Source organism: Apodemus sylvaticus, chromosome X (genome assembly GCF_947179515.1).
Source record: "Apodemus sylvaticus chromosome X, mApoSyl1.1, whole genome shotgun sequence".
NCBI classification, from domain to species: domain Eukaryota; kingdom Metazoa; phylum Chordata; class Mammalia; order Rodentia; family Muridae; genus Apodemus; species Apodemus sylvaticus.
This window is the reverse complement of record NC_067495.1, coordinates 24679752-24706688: the sequence shown is the minus strand read 5'-3', so window position 1 is coordinate 24706688 and position 26937 is coordinate 24679752. Positions and strand designations below refer to the sequence as shown.

Here is a 26937-nt window from a genome sequence, read left to right as displayed (position 1 = left end):
TTGTCATGTAAAATGAAATTTTAATCATTCATTTGAAAATATATACCAAAGGGAAATAACAAATACCCCAAAAGCTTTCCATTTAAATGAATACCTTTAAAATGATTAAGAATTACAAGGCTTTTAAAACCTATACTTTTCAGTGTTTAAGCAACATCAAAAGCTTAAAAAGGAAATCGTGTAGGAAGCATTTATAAAAGTCGGAGTGGGCCACAGGAGAAGGTTTGGAGAGAGGAAAGAGGAGGAAATGATGTAGTTACTATCTCAAAACTTACAGTGTCATTGTAAAAGAAAGATTAATGCAATCACAATGTAATATAACCCCATAGTCGTGGATATATCAACTTCACCAGCATCTTAATGTCAAGATCATTAGATACAGTGGCAAATGTTCTTAGGTATAATAAGCTTCCAGCTAAGATTGCCCATGTGATCTGACCGTCCCAGTACTGATGATCTATGACCAAGATGGTAAGTTGTCTTTTAATTTCAGTTCAGAAAAATGGATAATGATTAACTCAATCACTTATCTCAAACTCTTTGCTCTTATCTGAGAGAGCCCTAGATTTATTACCTTGGTTTTCGATAGCTTTCCCTGAAACTGAGGTACTTGGTGCCTGGAGCTGGTAGGATAGATCTGTGGTTGACTTTTACCAATTAGAATATAGCTGCAGTAGTAGGCTATCCTTTTCTGATTCATTTCCAAAATACTGGCTCTGTGCACCCTCTCGCTGGCCTTGATGAAACAAGCTGCCTTGGGAAAGAAGTTTACATAGCAGGGAGCTGAGCCTTTCTCCTTTGGCTAGCACACAGGAGAAGCTGAATCTTGAGGACAACTGCATGGGGGTAAGCTTGGGAGTAGATCCCGGAGTGAAGTCTCTGAGAGAGACCCATGCATTCTGGTTACTCTCATGCCCACCTTGTCCTATCTCTTCCCCCACTGCTGCCAGCCGATCCACCTCCCTACAAGACCATTTCTCATGTTCAGGCCTGGTGTACTGACTTTACCAGTGCTATCTGTGTAACCATGAGATTTGAATCTGGGCTCTGTAACCCATCTATTGAATCTGTAACCATCTATTGAATCTGGGCTCATCAGTGGGTACACAGCTGAAGACACTGATTGCCCCTTTCCCAGGACCCACAAATAGCTGATAGTACAGAAGTACAGACCTGCCCCCTCAGAAAGATGGAGTATAGTTTTATGGACCTGCCCATAATTGACTGATAAGAGGCCCAGTCTTGTGGTGGATCACTGCAGGCAACACTAGCTGCTGTGTCATTATGGCTGCAATGACTGCCATGCCCAGAAGATAGCATTTTCCAGCCCTTCTCCCTGTCTTCTAGCTCATACATTTTTCCAGTTCCCTCTTGCCCAAAGTTACCCGAGCCTTAGAGAGGCTGGTATGATTGTCCTGTTTAGGGCTGAGCACCAATAGTCACTTATTCTCAGCACGTCAAGTAGCCACGTGCCCATTCATTTGTCATTGTAAAGAGAAGGCTGTGTGTTTTTATGATGGCAGAGTCATGACTTCCCAGCATTAGTATTGCCTAATGGAATCAATGTACAGACTGTCATACCGTGAATCATTTTCAGTCAAGACCACATTTTTCAGACTTTGCCAAAACAGGTTTTCTGCTTTGGGGTTGTTGGGCCACTGGAGGATGGAGCTCTTACAGATCCTCTGCCGAAGTCTCAGGTACTGTGAGTACTGTAACACTGGTTCCAGCAGGATGAAGACAATCACATCCATGTTCTCGTCCATTAGCCTCTGCAAGGCCAAGTAGAACGCTGTTTTAAAGTTCCAGCTCTTGGCATACTTCTTGGTTAAAACAAAGATTGTTTTCTTGCTCTGGTTTATGCTCTGCATGAGGTTATCAATGATGGGTAATCCTGGATCCCAGTCCCTCTCCTCTAAACAAAGGAGGACACTTTTGTCTTCACTCTCTTCAAGGTGGTAGCGCAGCTCATTGATTACCCAGTCAGTAACAGATGCATCTTTCGTGTCATAAGAAATGTAAGCATCATAGAAAGTTCGGGATGTGGATGAAGTCCTGTAGCCTCTTAACTTAGCGGAGCACATGTGATAGATAAACCAAACATCCCAGTAAAACAGGTGGTGAACCAGAGCAGCCAACATAACCATGGAGGTGGTAAGGAATGTGAGGGAAAACAGGACAGCTGCAGTGGTATCTGACACACAAGTCGTGACATCTAGGCTCATGATACTCTTCAATTTTTGATCCCCAGGATTGGAACAAAGAACATCTACCAATCTGGGAATTGTGATATGCAGGTTTTCATCTAGCCAGTTTCGAAAATCACTTATATCACACGTGCAGTCAAAATGGTTCCCTTGTAGATCCAGAATAGACAAGGTTGTTTTCATCTTGGTTTGCAGGGAGGATTTATTGATCGTATTTATTGTGTTGAAACTTAGATCCAGGTGTACCAGATCCCTGGCTTCGGAGAGGAAGCCAGAGGGTAGGTGAGAGAAATGATTGTGGCTCAGCAGCAGTGTCTTCAGGGAATGTGTAAACTTAGATAGGCAATTGGGTAGAAAATACAGCTGATTGTTGGCTAAGTCCAGCAAGTGAAGGTGAGGAAAATACTGGAGCAAGGTCCAATTAAAGAAACGTAATCTGTTACCATTGATATGTAACTCTTCGAGGCTCCGGGACAAGTTGAGGAAAGCTCCATTTGGGATTTGTTGAAGGTTATTGTATGATAAGTCCAGGTGTGTCAGATTCTGGAGACATCTAAAAATGGACCAGTATTTGCAGTCATTTACTTTCCACAAACGATCAAGACGATTTCCACTGAAAACCAATTCTCTCAGGGATATGCTTTTCAGCTCAGTTTCATCTGTGAGAGTGTAAATGTCATTGTAGCTCAGGTTTAACACCCTGAGATTTATTAAGTTCTGGATAAATCCTAGCCGGTGTCTTACCTGTGCTATGCTGAAATAGTGTGCATTGTGGCTCAGGTCCAGCACTTCTAGATCATGAAGGTCACTGAAAGCCTTTTCATCATCAAAGTCTAGTCTGTTGTTAGTTAAATCCAAATACTTAATGTGGGGCATGGAGGAGAATTCTGTGCCATTCAACACTTGACTATTGGCATTGAAAGACAGATTTAAGCAGGCGATGTCCTGAAAACCTTCAAATTGGCTTTTCCCAATTAAGAAAATATTGTTCAAACTTAAATCCAAGGCCTTGCCATAAGTAGTACACTGTGGCTTTATTAAAGGTTCGGTGCGATGGTAAAAATTTACATGTGGATCAAACTCATCATAGTCTGTTGAGAGAGGTTTCCGAAGATGATGTCTCCAAGAGGAGTATTCTGTACTATCTATTATGGATGCTATACGATTTTCTGATAAGTAAATAACATCCAGTTGGGGGAAATCCTGGAAAGCTTTTAAATCAATTTTCTCAATAAAGTTAATGCCCAAGTTGATGGTTGTTAAGTTTGGAAGATTCTGGAGGGGCTTGAGATGCTCCTTTTTAAGTTCTCGGAACATATAGCCTTTTAAGTGCAACTTCCTGAGAGAACGAAGCTTAGAAAAGTTGGAGGAAATATTAATATATTGTAAATGTTCCTTAGGTTGAGAGTTGAAGGACAGATCAAGGATTTGTAAATGGGGTAGTTTCGTTAAAAATGCCCCCGAGGCAATTTCTTGAATTAAATAGTTGAATTCAAGATGGAGTTCCTTAAGATTTGTCAGATTGTCGAACCAGGTAGAAGGAATCATCTGGAGGGAAGTGCTGGAGAGGTTTAGGTAGCAAAGTTGGGTGAGATTTTGAAAAGCAAGAGGATGTATGTGGAGAGATGAGTTTTTTTTGCAAGGTGTGCAAGGAAATGGAGCATTGTCACACCTTGGACAGTTTCCACTAAGATCTAGTAATGTTAAATGTTCCAGACCTTTAAAGTCTTCCTGAGTGATGTTCATGATCTTGGCATTACTCAGAAAAAGTTTCCTTAGAGAGCTTGGTAGTTTGGGAGGCACAGAGAAAAGGTTATTGAAAGATAATGAGAGTACCGTCAATTGGTCAAGATTTTTAAATGTCCCGTCTTCTATCTTAAAGGTTTGTTTACATTTAAAATAGCAGTTCCAGCCCAAATAGAGTCTATCCAAGTTCTTAAGCCCCAAAGTGTTGTTTTTAGTTACTTGAAATATATTGTTCTGAATTAGGCTAAGTTCTTTCAAAGATTCCGGCAACCCAGCAGGCATATTATATAACTGGTTGTCTTCCAGCAGTAACACTGTTAGATTTCTTAAGCTGAGGAATGCCCCTTCTGTAATATTCATGCCATTTTTATTTTCATTTTGGTGCTGTTGTTTGCCATTATGGTTCAGATTGATTTTAGTGAGGTTTTGCAGCTTTTGAAAGGACTCTTTTGTTACGTGTGTAATGGCATTGTCTGACAAGTCTACTTTTGTCACATATTTGCCTATAGATTGGGGAACCTCACGCAGATGACGATGATTGCATTTTGCAATCACAAGGGCATTGTGCCTTATCTCATCACAAGGATAGCTTCTGGAATAGTTCACTTTGAGGAAGACTGCATTGGTTCCAGAAGACAGCAGGCAAAAGCACGTCAGAATCCATGACTGAGGGGACATGTTTTCCTAAGGAAACAAAAAGTGGAAGAATCGCATTAGAGTAGCAATATTTCATGGGTCTTTCTTGGCAAACTTAACAGTGTTCCACCATACATATGAATTTTGAGATGTGAAATGCTATGTTGCATTAAATAAATAAATTGATAATATGTTGCATTAAATGAGTTTCAGAATATTCATGTTTTTAGCTTTTAGGGAGCTGAAAACATAAAGATAAAACTCTAAGGCCTGATGATAGGAAGCTTTTGAAAAGATGCCCTACCACTATATTAAGTCTGAGAAGAAGCATGGGTGTGGGTCAAATAAGTGTATAGCATAATATGGCACATATTTTTAGCAACCAACTACTTGTATAACTATTCTTTTGAAAGGGTAGCATGCGTACATGTGTGTGGATATCTGCATGTGGAAGACAGACAGTGACACAAATTCTCTTTCTCAAACATTCACCACTTTATTTATTGAGGTGGGATCTCTCTCCTGAGACAAAGAGCTTACCGATTTTGCCAGTCTAGATAGCAAGCTTGCCCCAGACACATAGTGTGTTTGTTTCCTAAGAGCTGGGATTACGGGCATCTACCACTTTTTCTGGCTCATGTGTAGGTGCTGGGGGCTCTGAACTTCAGTCATCAAACTACACAGCAAGTGCTTTATCCACTGAGTTGTTTCCCCAATCCTTCTTGGCGTGACTCTTGATAAAACTTTGGCCAGCAACCAAAAAGAGCTCACTGTAGGAATTATCCATTGTAGAATCATCCAAGACACTTAAGTCAAAGTCATCACTTGCTTTCCATAGTTCTCACAATTATTTCCTCCTTTTCTGTTTCTCTACGGTGATGATACATATCAGATTCTCTTAGTTCCTTACATTGTGAAAACATAAAAAATCCATTACACACACACACACACACAAAAAAAAAAAATGTCAGGCACTACACTAATCGCTACATCAACATTTCCTTACCCACAATAAGGCTCATAAGAACACAATTTATTATCCATACTTTTCAGGTTAACAAGAGCACTCTGAGAGTTAAATAACTTCCAAAATGATATGGTTTTGTGGTGGGCCTTAAGCTAATCTGATTTCAATTTCTTTTAAGCCACTTGCTATATTCCATAATTTTTTTGAAATCTATGGGGCAAAATGGTGCCTCAAATGTAGTGGTGATGCAAAAAATGTGTATTATTGACCATGAAAACAATGAGATTAATAGCTACTTACTTGCTAAATTTGAAATTTCTCTAAGGAACTCATGACTGACTCTTAAAAGTATTTCCAGCAATCTAGAGTATTGAATGTACTCCTAGAGTAGAAATCAAGCTGTTGTTCAAACTGAGCTTTCATCTCTAAGAAAGCAAATGGATCTCACTCAAAAACTATAAACATAGAGTTTACTTAATATGCAGCAATAGAAAACTAATATAGCTTGAAATTGTGTTCATAAGATGACTTCAGCTAGGCTGTAGCTCAGTTGCATCAGCTTAGCATTCCAGTGGCCCCGTGTCTTCAGTCTTTAGCACTGATTAAACTGGAGCGGCACTGCACAAGCTTGTAATCTGAGCACCCGGTAGGTGAAACAGGAAGATCAGGAGTTCAATTTCATCTCTCTGCTAGCTCCTGACAAATCTGGGCTACATGAGACCCTAGATCAAAACAGCATTATAAGATAGTGCTGGAGAACATGAAGCATTGTAAACTCTCAGGAATGTGAACAACTTGGAAGATACTGTGGGAAATATTATATTTATCTAGGGCCCTATGCATGTCTAAGTCTACATGTATTCCAATCTGAACATTGTCAGGTCTGAAGGTCATTTTATATAGTGTCCTGCACGAGTCAGCAGTAAACATCCCGGGAACTCCATTTTATTGGTTATTTTATAGTATTCTGGGTAGATAAACATGAGTCACGTACAATAATGTTATAAGATTTTACCTATAACTTTAAAAATTACTTGATGCTATAAGCAACCCAATAAGGGCATTTGACTTATTTGTAGGGTCTAGGAATGGCTTCCACACTTCAATTCTAGAAACAACAATTTTCCTAACTTTTTTCCTATTAAATTTATGGCTTTATTTTCCACATTAAAATATTTTACCCAACTTGAACTGTATGAGAAGTAAACCCAAATTATTCTTTTCTCAGTATAGACCCAGTTGTTTCTATCATCTGTGGAATCACCAAATCCCCGCTGTGATAATGCTAACGCATGTCCAACTTTCTTGCATGTTTGGATTCATTTCTAAATTCCTTGATCTGTTTCATCTGTTTATTTATATTTAATATGTTCTTATTATGTAGAATCTTATGTGCACAATCCAGTAGAAACTGGACCAAAATATATTAAGAATAAAAAATGAAATGTGGGACTAGAGAAATGGCTCAGAAGTTGAGAACACTGACTACTCTTCCAGAGGACCTGAGTTCACTTCCCAACAAACACTTGTGTGGCTGACAACCATCTACAATGAGATCTGTTGCCCTCTTCTGGTATGGAGGCACATGTGCAGCCAGAACACTGTACATAATAAATAAAACTTAAAAAAAAAACCTGAAATGTGAGTGATGTTTATGTGTATGGATGTTTAAGTGCATGTATGCCTGTGCATGAATGTGTGCCTGGTACCCTTGGAGGCCTGAAAAGTCTCTTGGGTGTCCTGGAGTTGCAATTGCTGATGGTTGTGAGCCACAGTATAGGTGCTGGGAATTGAACGCAAGTGCTTTGAAAGAATACTCTCAATTGCTGAGCCATCTCTTCTTCCCCTGTGAACACTTCTTAAACATACAAGAAGTTATTCCAATATCACTCAGTAAATTACACTGATCTGAGTTTTAAAATGAATGTACTGTGCAGCTGGACATGTCATGAAATAGCTTATTTCTTGATCTCAAAAAATAGCAACTAATGTACTTCTAAGATGGACAGAAGTTTGAAACTTCTTTCAAAACTAGAAATGTAAACTTGGACTCATCAATTTCAATTCTAGAAGGAGATCCTGAAGACAGCCACAGATGCCAATGTCTACATAGAAAGATACTCTAAGCAAAGCTTTTTAGGAATATCAAAAGACTGGAAATAATCTCAACATCTACGGATAGTGGTCTGGTTGTAATCATATGACAGAATACCATGTAGAAATGGAATGGAAAAGTATAAGAAATTTTATTCATTGAGCAGATATTTATCAAGCATGTATTTTATTTCAGGAACTGTTTTCAAACCCAGCACTAGAAAGAAATACAAAAATACTTCCTATCTGATATATATATATAATAAAAATTAGAAATTTAGATAGAATGTTAGATAGGAAGAGAGTAAAGAATGAAAGGTGGAGGTTTATGTAAGTCCTTGTGTTGGACTTACATGACATTTTGTTATTGTTAGACTGAGGTTATTGGTTTCAGGAGAAAGATGTGTGTCACAGTGTGTCATTCTAGCAAGACCAAGACTATATGCTATGAACATGACTTTTCCAGTTGATGCAGACCTTGATCATCTCACTGACTGAGTATTGATAAGGTTCCTATTTTAATTTTTTACTTAAAGAACCATTAATTTGTAAAGGAGGCTATGGGGAACATGTGTCCTGGTAAAAACATATTCCAGACATTTTCCTTTGTAGCTAATAGAGTTATTGGTTGGTAAGACATTCTTAGTCAATCAAGAGAACAGACTATGTCTACTGTGGCTCCACTTCCTCAAACTAAGGTTTCCGAATCTAACTTCAAATACAACTATGTATTTTATACAGAGCAGAGCAATTGGGCATGAAAAGCTCCGGGAACCTTTTGTTGTGAGCAGAGGAATATATTGGGAGTCAAAGTTTCTTCAGGATGAAACCAGTCTCTCACACAGTCTAAAGTAACAGTAGGAATTATGGGTCATGGAAATGAACAGAAGTTGAGATATTCCTGAGAGAAGAGCTTGAAGTTTCTAACACCAGCATCCTAAGAAGTCACTGAGGCAAGAACATAAGTGGGCAAATTCCAAATAACCAAAATTTGAAAAGTGCATCAAATGGTGAGCAGTGGACAGCAAGGAAGTTGAGGGAAAATGGTTAATTAATCGGTGGTCACACCTTGATACTCCACAGGGTTCCTTACAGCATTTCTGTGCATTTCTGTCTTAGTCACTGGTCTATTGCTGTCAAGAGAACCTATTACCAAAGCAGCTGATATAAAAAAAACATTTAGTTGGAGGCCTGCTTAGAGTTTCGGAGGGTTAGTCCATGAACACCATAGTGAGGGGCATAGTGACAGGCAGGCAAGAATGACCCTGGAGTACCTGAGAGCTCATATCTAATACAAAAGTTGGAGGCAGAAAGAGGGCAAGACTGACCCTGGTTTGGGCTGTTGAAATCTCAAAGTCCATCTACACCTCCTCCAACAAGGTCATACCTGCTAATCCTAAATTGTCTACCAACTGGGAACCAGACATTCAAATACATGAGCCCAAGGTAGAGGTCATTCTTATTCAAACCAGCACAATTGTTAATGCTCATTTCCCAAGGTATTCAGCTGTCTTTAAACACTCCCTGGCTGAACATAGCACATCCATTAGGATGTTAGAGCAGCAGGGAGCTTAGACACCAAAAAACAAAAAAACAAAAAACAAAAAAAAACAAAAAACAAAAAACAAAAAACAAAACAAAACAAAACAAACCCCTAGAGAGCTACTTTTCTTTTCTAAAGGCTTACCAAAAGGATAGCAAACAGAAGCTGAATCCCAGATGAAGTAAGGCAGACTTCTTTTTCCTTGTCTCCCTTTCCCCTCTCTCCTCCTTTCATCTTCCTCCTCTTCTCTTTTCTAGACTCTTTGATCTATTTCATTTGACCCTCTATATTTAATACACATTTAATATGTAGAGCCCTCTTATGAACACAGCCCAAAAGAACATGGACTAAAATATATTTCCTTTTTCCTACTCCTCTTTTTTCCCTCCTCCTTGCCCACTCCTTCCATTCCCTCTTTCCCTCCTCTCTCTTTTTTCCTTTCTTTTTTTTTAAAATTTGGATATTTATTTAATTTAACATTTCAATTGTTAGCCACTCTCCCAGTTTCTCCTCTGCAGACCCCTTCTTACATCCCCCTTACCCTGCTTCTATGAGGGTGTTCCCCACCCACCCACTCATGCCTCACCGCCCTAGCATTCCTCTACATTGGGGCATCAAGCCTTCACAGGACCAAGGGCCTCCCCTCCCATTAATGCCAGATAAGATCCCTTCAGCTCCTTCAGTTCTTTTTCTAACTCCTCCATTGGGAACCCGTGCTCAATCTGATGGTTGGCTGCCAAGCATCCTCCTCTGTATTTGTCAGGCACTGGCAGAGCCTCTTAGAAGACAGCTATATCAGGTTCCTTTCAGCAAGCACTTCCTGGCATCCACAATGGCGTCCAGATTTGGTGACTGTATATGGGATGGATCCCCAGGTGGGACAGTATCTGGATGGCCTTTCCTTCAGTCCCTGCTCCATTCTTTGTTTCTGTACTTCCTTTAGACAGGAGCAATTCTGGGTTAAAATTTTGGAGATAGGTGGGTGGCCCCATCCCTCAACTGGGGGTCCATGTCTAACCTCTGGATATGGTCTTGACAGGTTCTTCCTCAACTTTGTGGGATATTTCAGCTAATTTCATCCCCGTGGGGTCCTGGAAAGATCTTGCTTTCTTAGCATCTGGGACTTTCTGGTTGCTACCTCCTGTTCTGCATCACCCATTGCTACACACCTCTGTTAAATTTCCTGACCCTCTGAACATCTCCTCCATCTCCTCCCATACCTGATTCTGCCCCTCTTTTCCCCTCCCCCTCCTTTCTTCCTCCCAAGTCTCCACCCCCACCTTCTACTTCCTTGATTTTTTTTGTTCCCCCTTCTAAGTAGGACTGAAGCATCCACTCTTTGGGCTTCCTTCCTCTCGAGCTTCATGTGGTCCATGAGTTGTTTCATGGGTATTCCACGCTCTTTGCCTAATATCCACTTATCAGTGAGTACATACCATGTATGTTCTTTGGTGACTGAGTTACCTCACTCAGGATGATACTTTCTAGGTTCATTCATTTGCCTGTGAATTACATGAAGTCATTGTTTTTGATAGCTGAATAGTACTCCATTGTATAAATATCCCATTTTTCTGTATCCATCCCAGATGTTGAGGGGCATCTGGGTTATTTCCAGCTTTTGGCTATTATAAATAGGGCTGCTATGAACATAGTGCAGCATGTGTCCATGTTATACATTGGAGCATCTTTTGGGTATGTGCCCAGGAATGGTATAGCTGGGTCCTATGTCCAATTTTCTGAGGAACTGCCAGACTGATATCTGGAGTGGTTGTGCCAGCTTGCAATCCCACCAACAGTGGAAGAATGTTCCTCTTTCTCCACATCCTTGCCAGCAGCTGCTGTCACCTGAATGTTGATCTTAGCCATTCTGACTACTGTGAGGTGGAATCTCAGGGTTGTTTTGATTTGCATTCCCTGATGACTAAGGATGTTGAACATTTCTTTAGGTGCTTCTCAGCCATTTGAGTTTCCTCAGCTGAGAATTCTTTGTTTAGCTCTATTCCCCATTTTAATAGGGTTATTTTGTTCTCTGGAGTCTAACTTCTTGAGTTCTTCGTATATATTGGATCTTTTTTCCAATCTGTTGGTTGCTGTTTTGTCCTATTGACAGTGTCCTTTCCCTTACAGAAGCTTTGTAATTTTATGAGGTCCAATTTGTCAATTCTTGATCTTAGAGCATAAGCTATTGGTGTTCTGTTCAGGAAATTTTCCCCTGTGTGCATGTGTTCCAGGTTTTTCCCACTTTCTCTTCTATTAGATTCAGTGTATCTGGTTTTACATGGAGGTCCTCGATTCACTTGGACTTGAACGTTGCATAACTTTTGGTTGAAAGTCAACTTTATTTGATATTAGAATGGCTACTCAAGCTTGTTTCTTGGGACCTTTTGCTTGGAAAACTGTAGTATCTGTCTTTGTCACTGAGGTGTGTTTCCTGTATGCAGCAAAATGCTAGGTCCTGTTTATGTATCCAGTCTGTTAGTCTATGTCTTCTTATTGGGGAATTGAGTCCATTGATGTTAAGAGATATTAAGGAATAGTGAGAATTGCTTCCTGCTATTTTTGTTGTTAGAGATGGAATTGTGTTTGTGTGGCTATCTTCTTTTGGGTTTGTTGGACGATTACTTTCTTGTTTTATATAGGGTGTAGTTTCCCTTCTCCTGTTAGTGTTTTCTATCTATTGTCCTTTGTAGGGCTGTACTTGTGAAAAGATGTTTTGTAAATTTGGTTTTTACCATGCAATATCTTGGTTTCTTCATATATAGTAATTGGGAGTTTTTCTGGGTATAATAGCCTGGGCTGCCATTTGTGTTCCCTTAGGGTCTGTATGACATCTGCCCAGGATCTTCTAGCTTTCATAGTCTCTGGTGAGAAGTCTGGTGTAATTCTGATATGTCTGCCTTTAAATGGTACTTGACCTTTCCCCCCTTACTGCTTTTTAATATTCTTTGTTTTGTGCATTTAGTGTTTTGACTATTAAGTGACAGGAGGCATAGTCCAATTCCTTTTCTAGTGCAATCTATCGGGAGTTATGTAGGCTTCTTATATGTTTATGGGTATCTCTTACACATAGAAAATACAGTTTTCTTCTATGATTTTGTTGATGACATTTACTGGTCCTTTAAGTTGGGAACCTTCACTCTTTTCTATACTTATTATCCTTAGGTTTGGTCTTCTTGTTGTGTCCTGGATTTCCTGGATGTTTGGGGTTAGGAACTTCTTAATTTTGTGTTGTCTTTGACTGTTGTGTCAGTGTTTTCTATGGTATCTTCTGCACCTAAGAGTCTCTCTTCTATCTCTTGTATTCTGTTGGTGATGCTTGCATTTATGACTCCTGGTCTCTTTCCTAGGTTTTCTATCTCCAGGGTTGTCTGTTTGTGATTTCTTTATTGCTTCTATTTCCATTTTTTGATCCTGGATTGTTTTGTTCGTTTCTTGTTTGGTTGTTTTTTTTTTTTTTTCTGTAATTGTCTAAGGGATTTTTGTGTTTCCTCTTTAAGGGCTTCTACCTGTTTACCTATGTTCTCCTGTATTTCTTTAAGGGAGTTATTTATGTCCTTCTTAAAGCCCTCTATCATCATCATGAGATGTGATTTTAAATCAGAGTTTTGGTTTTCCGGTGTGTTGGGGTATCTAGGGCTTGATGTGGTGGGAGAACTGGGTTCTGGTGATACCTAGTAGCCTTAGTTTCTGTTGCTTATATTCTTGCACTTGCTTCTCACTACTTGATTGTCTGTGGTATTAGCTGTTCTTGCTGTCTCTGACTGTGGTGTTTCTCCTATAAGCCTGTGTGTCTATACTCCTGGGAGACCAGCTCTGGCCAGATAGAATTTTGTTATGGAGAGCTGGATGAGGGTCAGCTCCAGGGCACAGACTGAAACCAGAGGGATCCTGTCCCAGGCTGTTTCTTGGTTCCTGTGTCCTGATGGCTCTGGCTGGACTCTCTTGGATCAGGAATTTAAGCAGAAGTGGTGGTCTCACCTGTGCTCTAAGCTTTGTCAGAACTCTTAGAAGACTGTCTGTCTCCCAGTGGGATTTGGGTATGGATTGCTGTGGAACAGGGTAAGCTCTGGGCACCAATGGAAACTGGAAGGATCCTATCACAGGCTGCTCCTCAGTTCCTACATCCTGAGGGTTCTGGATATGTCCCTCAGAGCAGAAAAGGTGGTCTCACCTGTGCTCTCAGATGTTTCAGCACTCATGGGAGACCAACTCTCTCCCAGTGGGATTTGGGTATGGAGCACCATGGTACAGGGTCATTTCTGGGCACAGATAGAAACTGGAAGCTTCTCCTCCTTTCTCTCTTTTTTCTTATTCTCTTCTTCTCTTCTCTTCCCTCCTCTTCTTCTATCCATGCCCTTCCTTGACATGTTGGCGATGGGATACAGGGCCTTGTGCATGCTAGGGCATGTTCTCCAGCACTCTATCACAACTTCGCGTTCACAGTAGTGTAAGAATTAAAACACATGTGACCTGATAACTGAGAATAAACTAGAGAAGCAGCAATGTTTCAAGTATACTACAGGAATGCATGAATGAAAATAAAATATATATGGACAGTACATACAAACAGAGACAGATACATTGGGGTGGGGGTGGAGAATTCATGGAGTAGTTTGCAGTATAAAATCCTAGGAAGGTTCTGGAGTTGGGAGGTAAAGGAATCTCAAAGGAGGCAGGCCAGTGGATTAACTAAGAATCTCAGTAACTGTACTGGTGACAGGAGTCAGGGCTCAGTGGTGAAGAGCACTGACTTCTCTACAAGAAGACCTGCAATATATACCCAGCACCCACCTGGTAGTGTATAATTATTTTAAACTCCAGTTCCAGAGGACCCAACATCCTCCTCTGGCTTCCCCAGGCACTGCATGCAAGTGATGGACAGACCTACAAGCAAGTTTGTGTGTGTAATTATTTTTTGTTCCATCCCCTGACAAGATTTACAGTCTCAAATGATGAAATCTATAAGCCTTAGACACAATTCATCGCCAGGATGAGCTATCCTGAGAGAAAACAGGGGAGATGAAGGATTAAAGGATGCTTTGCTGGGGGAACACATGACACGATACTCATCGCAGGCTCAGTTCTGAGATCTCTAGCATCTACCTTGCTTATGAACATCCACTTCAGTATCCCAGACGGGAAGCTACATAGACTCACTTTGGAGAAGTAGGGCGTAATCAAGGTGAGGCTAGGCAGACACATGCTATAACTGCAAACTGTTAGAGGACCATGAGGAACTTGGTCAATGAAAATCCATGCTGATCAAAAAAGAATCTTTTTTTTCTTTTTTTTTTTCGATGTATTCTTTATTTACATATCAAATGATTTCCCCTTTTCTGGGATCCTACTCCCCGCAAGACCCTCTTCTCTCCCCCTGTTTCTCCATCTACTCCTTCCCACTTCCCTGTTCTGATATTCCCCTATACTGTTGCGCTGAGTCTTTCCAGAACCAGGGGCCACTCCTCTGTTCTTTTTGGACGTCATTTAATATGTGGATTATTTCTTGGATATTCCCAGTTTCTAGGTTAATATCCACTTATCAGTGAGTGCATACCATGATTGATCTTTTGAGACTGGGTTACCTCACGTAGTATGATGTTCTCCAGCTCCATCCATTTGTCTAAGAATTTCATGAATTCATTGTTTCTAATGGCTGAATAGTACTCCATTGTGTAAATATACCACATTTTTCGTATCCATTCTTCCGTTGAGGGACACTTGGGTTGTTTCCAGCTTCTGGCTACTACAAATAGGGCTGCTATGAACATAGTGGAGCATGTGTCCTTATTACATGCTGGGGAATCCTCTGGGTATATGCCCAGGAGTGGTATAGCAGGGTCCTCGGGAAGTGCCATGCCCAGTTTTCTGAAGAACCTCCAGACTGATTTCCAAAGTGGTTGCACCATCTTGCAATTCCACCAGCAGTGGAGGAGTGTTTCTCTTTCTCCACATTCTCGCCAGCACCTACTGTCTCCTGAGTTTTTGACCTTAGCCATTCTGACTGGTGTGAGGTGAAATCTCAGGGTTGTTTTGATTTGCATTTCCCTAATGATTAATGATGTTGAACATTTCTTAGGGTGTTTCTCAGCCCTCCAACGTTCTTCATGTGAAAATTGTTTAGCTCGGTACCCCACTTTTTAATGGGGCTATTTGGTTCTCTAGGTTCTACCTTCTTGAGTTCTCTGTATATATTAGCTATTAGCCCTCTGTCAGATTTAGGGTTGGTGAAGATCCTTTTCCAGTCTGTTGGTTGACGTTTTGTCCTTTTGACAGTGTCCTTTGCCTTACAGAAACTTTGTAGTTTTATGAGGTCCCATTTGTCAATTCTTGATCTTAGAGCATAAGCTATTGGTGTTCTATTCAGGAACTTTTCCCCTGTGCCCATGTCCTCAAGGGTCTTCCCCAGTTTCGTTTCTGTTAGTTTCAGTGTGTCAGGTTTTATGTGGAGGTCCTTGATCCATTTGGAGTTGAGCTTAGTACAAGGAGATAAGAATGGATCGATTGGCATTCTTCTGCATGCTGACCTCCAATTGAACCAGCACCATTTGTTGAAAAGACTATCTTTTTTCCACTGGATGCTTTCAGCTCCTTTGTCGAAGACCAAGTGACCATAGGTGTGTGAGTTCATTTCTGGGTCTTCAATCCTATTCCATTGATCTGCTTGCCTGATATTGTACCAATGCCATGCAGTTTTTATCACAATTGCTCTGTAGTAAAGTTTGAGGTCTGGGATACTGAATCCCCCTGAAGTTCTTTTACTGTTGAGAATAGTTTTAGCTATCCTGGGTTTTTTGTTATTCCAGATGAATTTGAGCATTGCTCTTTCTAGCTCTATGAAGAACTGGGTTGGAATTTTGATGGGGATTGCATTAATACAGGACCTTATTTGCTTCCCTCAGCCTGGCTCCAGTTGCAACATAACTTTCTGTACACAAACAGGGTTGAAGGCTAAGGTTTGCCAAGTTTTTTGATTATCTTTTTGTTTTGAGATAGTATCTCACTCTGAAGTTCAGAAAGGCCAAGAATTCATAATCTTTCTTGGCCACCAGAATGCCAGAATCACATATGCATACCTGGCCTGAGTTGTACATTTTTTAAAAAGATTTTTTAAAGTTTATTCTTATTTTTAATATACTTCTGTCTGTGTGTGTGTGTGGGGGGGGGGTGAGTACATGTGATTCCTGGTGCCCCTGGAGGTCAGAACAAGACATCAGATCTCCTAGAGCTGAAGTTACAGGTGGTTGTGAGCTGCCCTAGTTGGGTGCTCAGAACTGAACTCAGATCCTTTATAATAACAATGCATGGTTTTAACTACTGAATAATGTCTCCAGTCCTTGGTTTGTTTTTAATGATAGCAGAAAGTGATTATTTATCTTGAATACTGAGCTTCCTGGTGCCCCTGACCTTTCCTAGGTTTTCTTCAGGGCACCCACAAAAGATTCAAGTCTCCCTATATCACATGGATTTTAGACTTGTAAAACTGTGAAGGAACATATTTTTGCTGTTTGAGCCCATCAGTGCTCACATTGGTGACACTGAAAGTGATAGTGTATAAACAAACATGATTTAGTGGGTCCCACTACCAGGGAAATTGATCCAAAATGGTCTCTGCACAGACACATGCATGAGGTGAGAGCATGAAAAGCCCGGAAGAAGAGAGTGGAGCTGCAGGACCCAAAGAATTGACGTGGTGATGCCTTGGTCAACTGGAGAAAACCGAAACTCATTTGTCTAAAGGAAGTCTATGAATCATAAACACCAACCAAAAAATTAACAACAGAAATAAGGAAAACTGCTTAACTTCCCTTTCTGCATATTCCAGAGCAGCTGTCATACTCTGGTAGCCAATTCACAGCATTTCCCCTATTTTTCTGTACATGATCTGCACACTGCTTGCATCCATCAGTTCATCCTTCAGTTCTCCTGAGGACACAAAACAACTGAAGGAACTCCACCTCAATGGACACCTAATAAGCCCTTTGAAAACATTATTGTGATGAAAAGAACAGCTCCAAAGTCTCCCCCTAACTGATTATGGGTGGGCTTGGAGCCATTCTGTACACATTGATCCAGTGGTTTTCAGACAGGAAAACTTGAAATATATGAGTACTAGAACCACAGCACCTCCCAGTGTGGCCAAAATGAATGCCACCCAATCCACAGTGCAAGTCGGGTAGGAGGGTATAGAGCTCTTAGGATTCAAGTAGTCAATCTGCACAGATAACTCTGCTCTCCTTCTTTAAGGCTTCCTTCAAGACAAGCTGGATGCAGAGGCAAAGAAATCATGAGTTCAAGACCAACCTGAGCTATCTAGTAAAATCCTGTCTCAAAATCAAATCAAATCAAATCCAAACTAAACCAGCAAAAGGATTTGGTAGTATAGCTTAGCACTTGAGTGCTCACCTAGCATGGCAAAGGCCTTGAAGCCTTCCCAGTAGCAATGTAAGAAAATTATTTCCCTTTAACATGGCATGATTTACCTCATACAAGCTGTACCCCTTCTGGAAATGTTCTTCCTTAGTCATGATAACTCCAAAGTATCCATAATTTTATTGGCTATTATACATGACAAACTGAATCATTTTGCTATTCCAGTATGATGTGTGGTGAAAATTTGCTAGCCTGGAGTTCTTTCTTACTTTTAATGGTCTCAAATTAGTTTTTGTCTGATGATGTTGATCACTGATTAACTCATTAACTGATTAACTGATACCAGCTAACTAATTAAGGAATATCTATATACAGGGCACTGGAGAGATGGCTCAGTGTCTAAGAGTTCTTGCAGAGAACCTGGATTCAGTACCATATAGTAGCTCAGAACAATACATAACTCCAGTTCCAAAGGTTCTGATATTGTTCTGAGGGCACTAGCCATGCATGCAGTACAGTTATATATACACAGGCAAACTCTCATATACATAAAATAAAAATATTTTATAAAAGATATACAGATACAGCCGGGCGGTGGTGGCGCATGCCTGTAATCCCAGCACTCTGGGAGGCAGAGGCAGGTGGATTTCTGAGTTCGAGGCCAGCCTGGTCTACAGAGTGAGTTCCAGGACAGCCAGAGCTATACAGAGAAACCCTGTCTCGAAAAAAAAATTCCAAAAAAAAAAAAAAAGATATACAGATATGATTTATCATCTCAGTTGAAATTAATAGTAGAAGTTTTATTTTGTCTACTCTAAATCTGATGGATTTATGGGCCACTTTGGAGAGCAAAAGAAACATAATGCCAGTCAAATGAACTTGATGCTAAAGAGATGCCTCCTGATTCAGCACAACTAAAGATATGTAAAAAATATGCTTTTTGGATCATAGAGGAATTTGCCATAAGTAGAGAACAAAGCATACATATATTTATTTCATCCTCATCCAAATCAAGTTAGGTGGGTAGTATCAAAAACCTGTTTCTCAGACTTGGACCCTGATGCTTTGAAAGGTTACTTTACCCAAGGTCACTCTCATAGTAAGCAGCCAACCTGAAACAAGAGCATAGATATGCTCAAATAATTCATGAGTTACTGCTGGAAGCTAAAGAATAAATTGAGAATGGTCTGGTTGCAGGAATGAGCAAAAGTATCATAGATAGGGGCTGGAGAAATGACTCAGCAGTGAGGAGTGTGTGTTGCTTTTGCAGAGAACCTGGATTCTCTTCTCAGTACATATATACTGACTCACAACTATCTGTAACTCCAGTTCCAGACAATCTGACATCATTTTCTGACATCTATAGGCACTAGGCAATACACACAGGCATGCAAAACATTCAAACACATAAACAAATAAAAAATGTAATAAACCACCATACATTTCAAACCTACAGGATATAGACACTGGAGACAAATATTCTACTTTGCCTTTCTGTGCTGAGTAGGCTACCATAGCAAGCATCCCTGACATTTCTGATACTTTGACTTTCTATAGGATGACACTAAAGGTACTGAGTTTAGATGTAGGCATCAAGAATCAGTTCTCTAATCACCTGAAAAGGACACACAACTTGGATTTATTAATATCCACCCAGGGCCACAGGCTTTGTGTTTGTTTTGTCTTTTGTTTTTTTAAAAAAAATACTTTGTTTATATCTCCAAATAAGCATATGCTTGAGTCCTTAGTTTGAAAATATTATATCTGACTGGGGATGTGGCTCTGCTGATAAAATACTTGCTTTGAAAGCTTAAGGAACTGAGTTTAATTCTTAGAACCACATTCACAAAAAGAAGGACGGAAGAAAAAGAAAGGAAAAGCTAGGTATAAGGCTGAAAGAGTAGACAGGTGACAGGTGCATCGCTGATCACCCAACATAGCCTATTTGGCAAGTACCAGACAAGAAAGGAACCCTGTCTTAACATTAAGGAATGTGCACATGTGCATCTGCAGACACAGACACACACACACACACACACACACACACACACAATATCACAGAAGAACTTAGGCATTCCTTCCAAATGGTGAACACCAGAATAGAGCCTCTGGGAGTCACTAAGATGTGCCTGAAAAAAATTAACCAACTCATTATGGGTAATGAGTTCCTGTGTATGGTGTCCTCAGAGTCGGGGCTTCCAAATAGCCTACCTTTTCTCCCATCAGTTCTGCTGGTTTTAGGATTATCACATAGGATGAGAAGCAGTGATTGAAAGAAAGTGAAATGATAGTCCACATAACTGTATCATAATACAGTAAAATACAGAACAGTAAGAGAATCAAAGTAAGCTTGTAAAACGTACCCAGCTCTTTCCCTCTGGTGACAGGATGAAGCCAAGGACCTTTTACAAGTTTACTTTGATTCTCTTATTGTTCTATGTTATAGAACAATAACACAGCTATGTTGACTATCATAGCAATTTACTAAGTAGAAACTTGACAACTTCAATTGCAGTGTCATATGTGCTTTTGGTTTATTTGGACCAATCCCATATACATCACTGCAGTCATTTGTAAGGATCATAAAATTTTACTGCAAAATGAATTGATATTCAAGATCCATAATGGACTTTAATTGAGCATAAAAATTAACTTCCAATAAGCAAAATAGACATTAAATTTGTGTCAAAAAAAGCACACTAAGGCCTTTAATATGCACTAAATGGCTAGGGAAAACATACGTGGTCAATTTTAAGTGAGATTCTTTTCAAGTAAGATGTCCAATTGCTCTTTAAACTCCCCTGAATTTTCTATAAAATACACCATTCAGAAAGACTTGTAGTTGGATTGGGAACATCCTCTGCCACAGCACGCCATCACCAAGTGGCACAGGAAGACAGATATCCACCCAGCAACCAGCATGGAGGAGACAGGCAGCACGACCTGCATCCAGAGTTGATCAGGGCCACAGAGCTACATACCCAAATACAATTACAAGAGAGTAGGTTTTGGCCACCATCTTTGCTCCTATGACTGTGTAACAGATTGGTAGGCAGGGATCACCAGAGTAGAGGGTCGCTTAGGACACACTCCACCAGGACTCTACCTGTACCCAGGAACTCACCAACACCACAGTAATTTGTGCCAGGGGAAAAACAGGTCACCTAGGGTTGCTGAGATAGGCCTGCAGGCTCATAGAAGGGGCAAGCAGCAGCCAGTGACAGCAGGACCAACTAACAACAGAGATAACCAGATGGCAAAAGGCAAATGTTGCTAACAGTAATCAAGGCAATATGGCACCATCCTAACCCAACAGCAACAGCAAGTCCTGGAAACCCCAACACACCAGGAAAGAAAGATTTGGATTTAAAATCACAGGTCAGTATGCTGATGGAGGGCTTCATGGAGGGTTTCAAGAAGGACATAAATAATTCCCTTAAAGAAATACAGGAGGACACATGTAAACAGCAAGAATCCCTTGAAGAACTAAGGGAAAATACAACAAAACAGGTGAAGGAATTAAATAAAGCCATCCAGGATCTAAAGAAGGAGGAAGAAACAATAATGAAATCACAAAGGGGAACAACTCAAGACATAGAAAACCTAGGAAAAAAAGTCAGGATTCATGCATCCAAGCATCAACAACAGAATACAAGAGATAGAAGAGAGAATCTCAGATGCAGAAGATACCATAGAAAGCATTGATAATACTGTCAAAGAAAATGAAAAATACAAAACGCTCCTGACCCAAAACATCCAGGAAATCCAGGACAAAATGAGAAGACCAAATCTAAGGATTATAGGTATAGAAGAGAGTGAAGATTTCCAACGGCCAGTAAATGTCTTCAACAAAATTATAGAAGAAAACTTCCCTAACCTAAAGAAAGTGATGCCAATGATCATAAAAGAAGCCTACAGAACTCCAAATAGATTTGACCAGAAAAGAAATTCCTCCTGTCACATAATAATTAAAACAGCAAATGTACTAAACAAAGAAAGAAAATTAAAAGCAGTAAGGGTCAAGTAACATATCAAGGTAGACCTATCAGAATTACACCAGACTTCTCACCAGAGACTATGGAAGCCAGAAGATCCTGGGCTGATGCCATTCAGACCCTAAGGGAACACAAATGCCAACCCAGACTACTATACCCAGCAAATTTCTCAATTACCATAGATGGAGAAACCAAGGTATTTCATGACAAAAACAAACTTACACAGTATCGTTCCACAAATCCATCCCTTCAAAGGATAATGAATGGAAAATACCAACAAAGGGAGGGAAACTATACACTAGAAAAAGCAAGAAATTAATCTTCTTTCAAGAAACCCAAACAAAAAATATCTCTTAACATCAATGAACTCAATTCCCCAATAAAAAGACATAGACTAACAGACTAACAGACTGGATTCATAAACAAGACTCAACATTTTGCTGCATACAGGAGCTGCATCTCAGTGTCAAAGACAAACACTACCTCAGAGTAAAAGACTGGAAAACAGTTTTACAAGCAAATGGTCCCAGAAAACAAGCTGGAGTAGCCATCCTAATATCCAATAAAATAGACTTTCAGCCAAAAGTCATCAAAAAAGACACAGAAGGACACTTTATACTCATCAAAGGAAAAATCTATCAGGAAGAACTCTCAAATTTGAACATCTATGCCCCAAATACAAGGGCACCCTCATTCATAAAGGAAACTTTACTTAAGCTTAAAGCATACATCCCACCCCACACAATAATTGAGGGTAACTTCAACATCTCACACTCCTCAATGGACAGATCAGGGAAACACAAACAAAACAGAGTTACAGTGAAACTAACAGAAGTTTTTGGACCAAATGGATTTAATAGTTATCTATAGAACATTTCATCCTAATTCAAAAGAATATACATTATTCTCAGCACCTCATGGTACCTTCTCCAAAATTGACCAAATAATTGGCCACAAAACAGACCTCAACAGATATAAGAAAATCCCATGGCTCCTATCAGATAACTATGGAGTAATGGTGGTCTTCAAAAGCAACAAAAACGACAGAAAGCCCACATACACATGGAAGCTGAACAATGCTCTACTCAATGATACCTTGGTCAAGGAAGAAATAGAGAAAAAAATCAGAACCTTTTTAGAATTTAATGAAAATGAAGGTACAACATACCCGTATTATGGGACACAATGAAAGCAGTGCTAAGAGGAAAACTCATAGCTCTGAGTGTGTCCAAAAAGAAGCTGGAGAAAGCATACACTAGCAGCTTAACAGCACACTTGAAAGCTTTAGCACTGAAAGAAGTTAATACACCCAAGAGGAGTAGAAGTCGGGAAATCATCAAACTCAGGGCCTAAATCAACCAAGTAGAAACAAAAAGAACTATACAAAGAATCAACAAAACCAGGAGCTGGTTCTTTGAGAAAATCAACATGATAGATAAAACTTTAACCCGACTAGCCAGAGTACACAGAGACAGTATCCAAATTAACAAAATCAGAAATGAAAAGGGAGAAATAACAACAGAAACTGAGGAAATTCAAAAAGTTATCATATCCTACTACAAAGGCCTATATTCTACACAACTGGAAAATCTGGATGAAATGGACAATTTCCTAGACAGATACCAAATACCAAAATTCAATCAGGATCAGCTAGACCATCTAAACGGTCCCATAACCCCTAAAGAAATAGATGTGGTCATTGACAGTTTCCTAACCAAAAAAAGTAGAGGACCTGATGGTTTTAGTGCAGAAATCTATCAGACCTTCAAAGGAGACTTACTATCAATACTCTTCAAATTATTCCACAAAATAGAAACAGAAGGAACATTACCCAACTTATTCTATGAAGCCACAATGACGCTGATACCAAAACCACATAAAAATCTAACAAAAAAAGAAAAGTTCAGACCAATTTCCCGTATGAATATAGATGCAAAAATGCTCAATAAAATTCTTGCCAACTGAATCCAGGAACACATTAAAATGATCATTCACCATGATGAAGTAGGCTTCATCCCAGGGATTCAGGGATGGTTCAATATATGGAAATCTGTCAATGTAATCCTCTATATAAACAAACTAAAAGAAAAAAACCACATGGTCATTTCATTAGATGCTGAAAAAGCATTTGACAAAATTCAGCATCCTTTCATTTTAAAGGTCTTTGATAGAACAGGAATTCAAGGTCCATACCTAAACATAATAAAAGCAATATACAGCAAACCAGTAGCCAACACCAAATTAAATGGAGAGAAACTTGAAGCAATCCCACTAAAATCAGGGACTAGACAAGGCTGCGCTCTCTCTCCATATTTATTCAATATTATAGTACTTGAAGTTCTAGCTAGAGCAATTAGACAACATAAGGAGATCAAAGGGAAACAAATTGGAAAGGAAGAAGTTAAATTATCCCTATTTGCAGATGATAGGATAATATACATAAGCAACCCAAAAAAACTCCACCAGAAAACTCCTACAGTTGATAAACAACTTCAGCAAAGTGGCTGGATACAAAATTAACTCAAGCAAATTAGTAGTCTTCCTATACTCAAAGGATAAACAGGCTGAGAAAGAAATTAGGGAAATGTCACCCTTCACAATAGCCACAAACAGTAGAAAGTATCTTGGTGTGACTCTAACCAAACAAGTGAAAGATCTGTATGACAGGAACTTTAAGTCTTTGAAGAAAGAAATCCAAGAATACCTCAGAAGATGGAAAAATCTTCCATGCTCTTGGATTGGCAGTATTAATATAGTAAAAATGGCCATCTTGCCAAAAGCAATATACAGATTCAATGGAATCCCCATCAAAATCCCAACTCAGTTCTTCATAGAGTTTGAAAGAGAAAATCTCAAATTCATCTGGAATAACAAAAAACCCAGGATAGATAAACTATCCTCAAGAGTAAAAGAACTTCTGGGGAAATCAGTATCCCCGACCTCAAGCAGTACTACAGAGCAATAGTGTTTAAAACTGCATGGTATTGGTACAATGACAGGCAGGTAGATCAATGGAATATAATTGAAGATCCAGAAATGAACCCACATGCCTATGGTCAGTTGATATTTGACAAAGGAGCTGAAAACATCCAATGGAAAAAAGATAGCCTTTTCAACAAATGGTGCTGGTTCAACTGGAGGTCAGCATGCAGAAGAATACAAATTGATCCATTCTTATCTCCTTGAATTAAGTTCAAGTGCAAGTGGATCAAGGACCTCCACATAAAACCTGACACACTGAAACTAATAGAAAAGAAACTGGGGAAGACCCTTGAGGACATCGGTACAGGGAGAAAGTTTCTGAACAGAACACCAATAGCGTATGCTCTAAGATCAAGAATTGACAAATGAGAGCTCATAAAATTACTGAGTTTCTGTAAGGCAAAGGACATTGTCAAAAGATCAAAATGGCAACCAACAAATGGGGAAAAGTTCTTTACCAACCCTACATCCAACAGAGGACTTATATCTAAGATATACAAAGAACTTAAAAGGCAGACTCCAGAGAGCCAAATAACCCCATTAAAAATGGGATACATAGCTAAACAAATAATTTTCACCTGAAGAATATCGAATGGCAGAGAAACATCTAGAGAAATGTTCAACACACTTAGTCATCAGGGAAATGCAAATCAAAACAACCCTGAGATTTCACCTCACACCAGTCAGAATGGCTAAGATCAAAAACTCAAGAGAAAACAGGTGCTGGTGAGGATGTGGAGAAAGAGGAACACTCCTCCACTGCTGGTGGAGTTGCAAGCTGGTACAAGCACTCTGGAAATCAGTCTGGCAGTTCCAAAGAAAACTGGGTATGATACTACCAGATGACCCCATTATACTGCTCCTGGGCATATACCCAGAGGATTCCCCATCATGTAATAAGGATACATATTCCACTATGTTCATAGCAGCCCTATTTATAATAGCCAGAAGCTGGAAAGAACCCAGATGTCCCTCAATGGTGGAATGGATACAGAAAACGTGGCATATATACACAATGGAGTACTATTCAGCCATTAAAACAATGAATTCATGAAATTCATAGACAAATGGATGGAGCTGAAGAACATCATCCTAAGTGAGGTAACCCAGTCTCAAAAGAATACACATGGTATGTACTCACTGATAAGTGGATATTAGACTAGAAGCTTGGAATACCCAAGACACAGTTCACATATCAAATGATGCCCAATAAGAAGGAAGGAGAGGCCCCTGGTCCTGGAAAGGCTCCGTGCAGCAGTGTAGGGGAACACTAGGACAGGGAAGCGGGAAGGGGTGGATTGGGGAGCAGGTGGATGGAAGAGGGCTTATGGGATTTTCAGGGATCCAGGAAAGGTGAAATCATTTGAAATGTAAATAAAGTATATATCAAAAAAATAAAAAGAAAGAAAAAAAGATTTGTAGTTTGTTTGCTTTTCAATATGATACCTTTGACAACGATAAAAACAGACCTCTTGCTGTATCTAGACAGTGTAAGGCAATAGCAGCAGATGGGGGGAGATGGGCATTTTAAAACTCCAAACAGGAAAAGTAGCTGCTGCTACAGAAATCCCACCTTTTAGTAGTTAAGACCAACTATCCCCAGGCTGCAAATACTGAAGTATGTTTCTAAAGCAATGGTTCTCAACTTGTGGATCATGACCCCTTTGGGGTCGAAGAACCCTCTCCCAGGGGTTGCCTAAGTCCATAGGAGAACACAGATATTTATATTACAATTTCTATCAGTAGCAAAATTACTGTAATGAAGCAGCAATGAAATATTTTTGTGGTTGGAAGTTGCCACAACATGAGGAACTATATTAAAGTGTCACAGCATTAGAAAGGTTGTGAACCACAGGTCTAGAGGTCTGGAACTTACCATGTTCTATAGACAAAGGAAGGTAAAAACATTTGTTCCTCTTTTAACCTCCAACTCTGTTTTCCTGGAAGATGTGCTCTTTAGCTGGGCCAGAAAATAATAGAACAGCTCAAATTCTTCCTTGTAAGGGTTTTGCTTTCCTGTTCCGAATGATAAGATTATCATTGCTTTCAGCTTTCAAAGTTTCTTCTCTAATTAGTTTCTTTTAACATTCACAAAGCTCATCAGACAGGCAGTCCTCCCAGCATACAATGTGTGCTGCTGGTTTCCTCTGGCTTCTGCTATTACTTGGCTCAGTTAGTACTTTATTTGTTTGCATCAGTAACCACCAACCCAGATCTCTAGATGGGAAATTATATTTTGCAAGAGATCTTTGAGACAAGCTCAGGCACAACTTACCTCTTTCCAGCTGAGATCCCCTCAAGGTTCTCTTTCAATAGCTTGTAGTAGCGGTGCAGTGCAGTCCTCTGTGGACAGTAGGTGTGCAGAGAGCAGACTTTGGTAAACTTCTGAAATCTGAC

The 26937-nt window shown here is 39.8% G+C and overlaps 1 protein-coding gene across 2 annotated transcripts; it reads right to left on the bottom strand.

The window, feature by feature from the left end:
- Positions 1–26937, bottom strand: Tlr8 (toll like receptor 8). 2 transcript variants are annotated; one of them, XM_052170535.1, is made up of 3 exons: positions 26816–26937; positions 26417–26556; positions 1–4637 (listed from the first exon to the last, which is right to left on the bottom strand). In XM_052170535.1, exons 2-3 carry the CDS (start codon positions 26417–26419, stop codon positions 1542–1544), a joined length of 3099 nt encoding a protein of 1032 aa, XP_052026495.1. In that variant the 5' UTR covers positions 26420–26556; positions 26816–26937; the 3' UTR covers positions 1–1541. The 2 variants fall into 2 exon arrangements, with proteins under 2 accessions (XP_052026495.1, XP_052026496.1); XM_052170536.1 differs by lacking the exon at positions 26417–26556.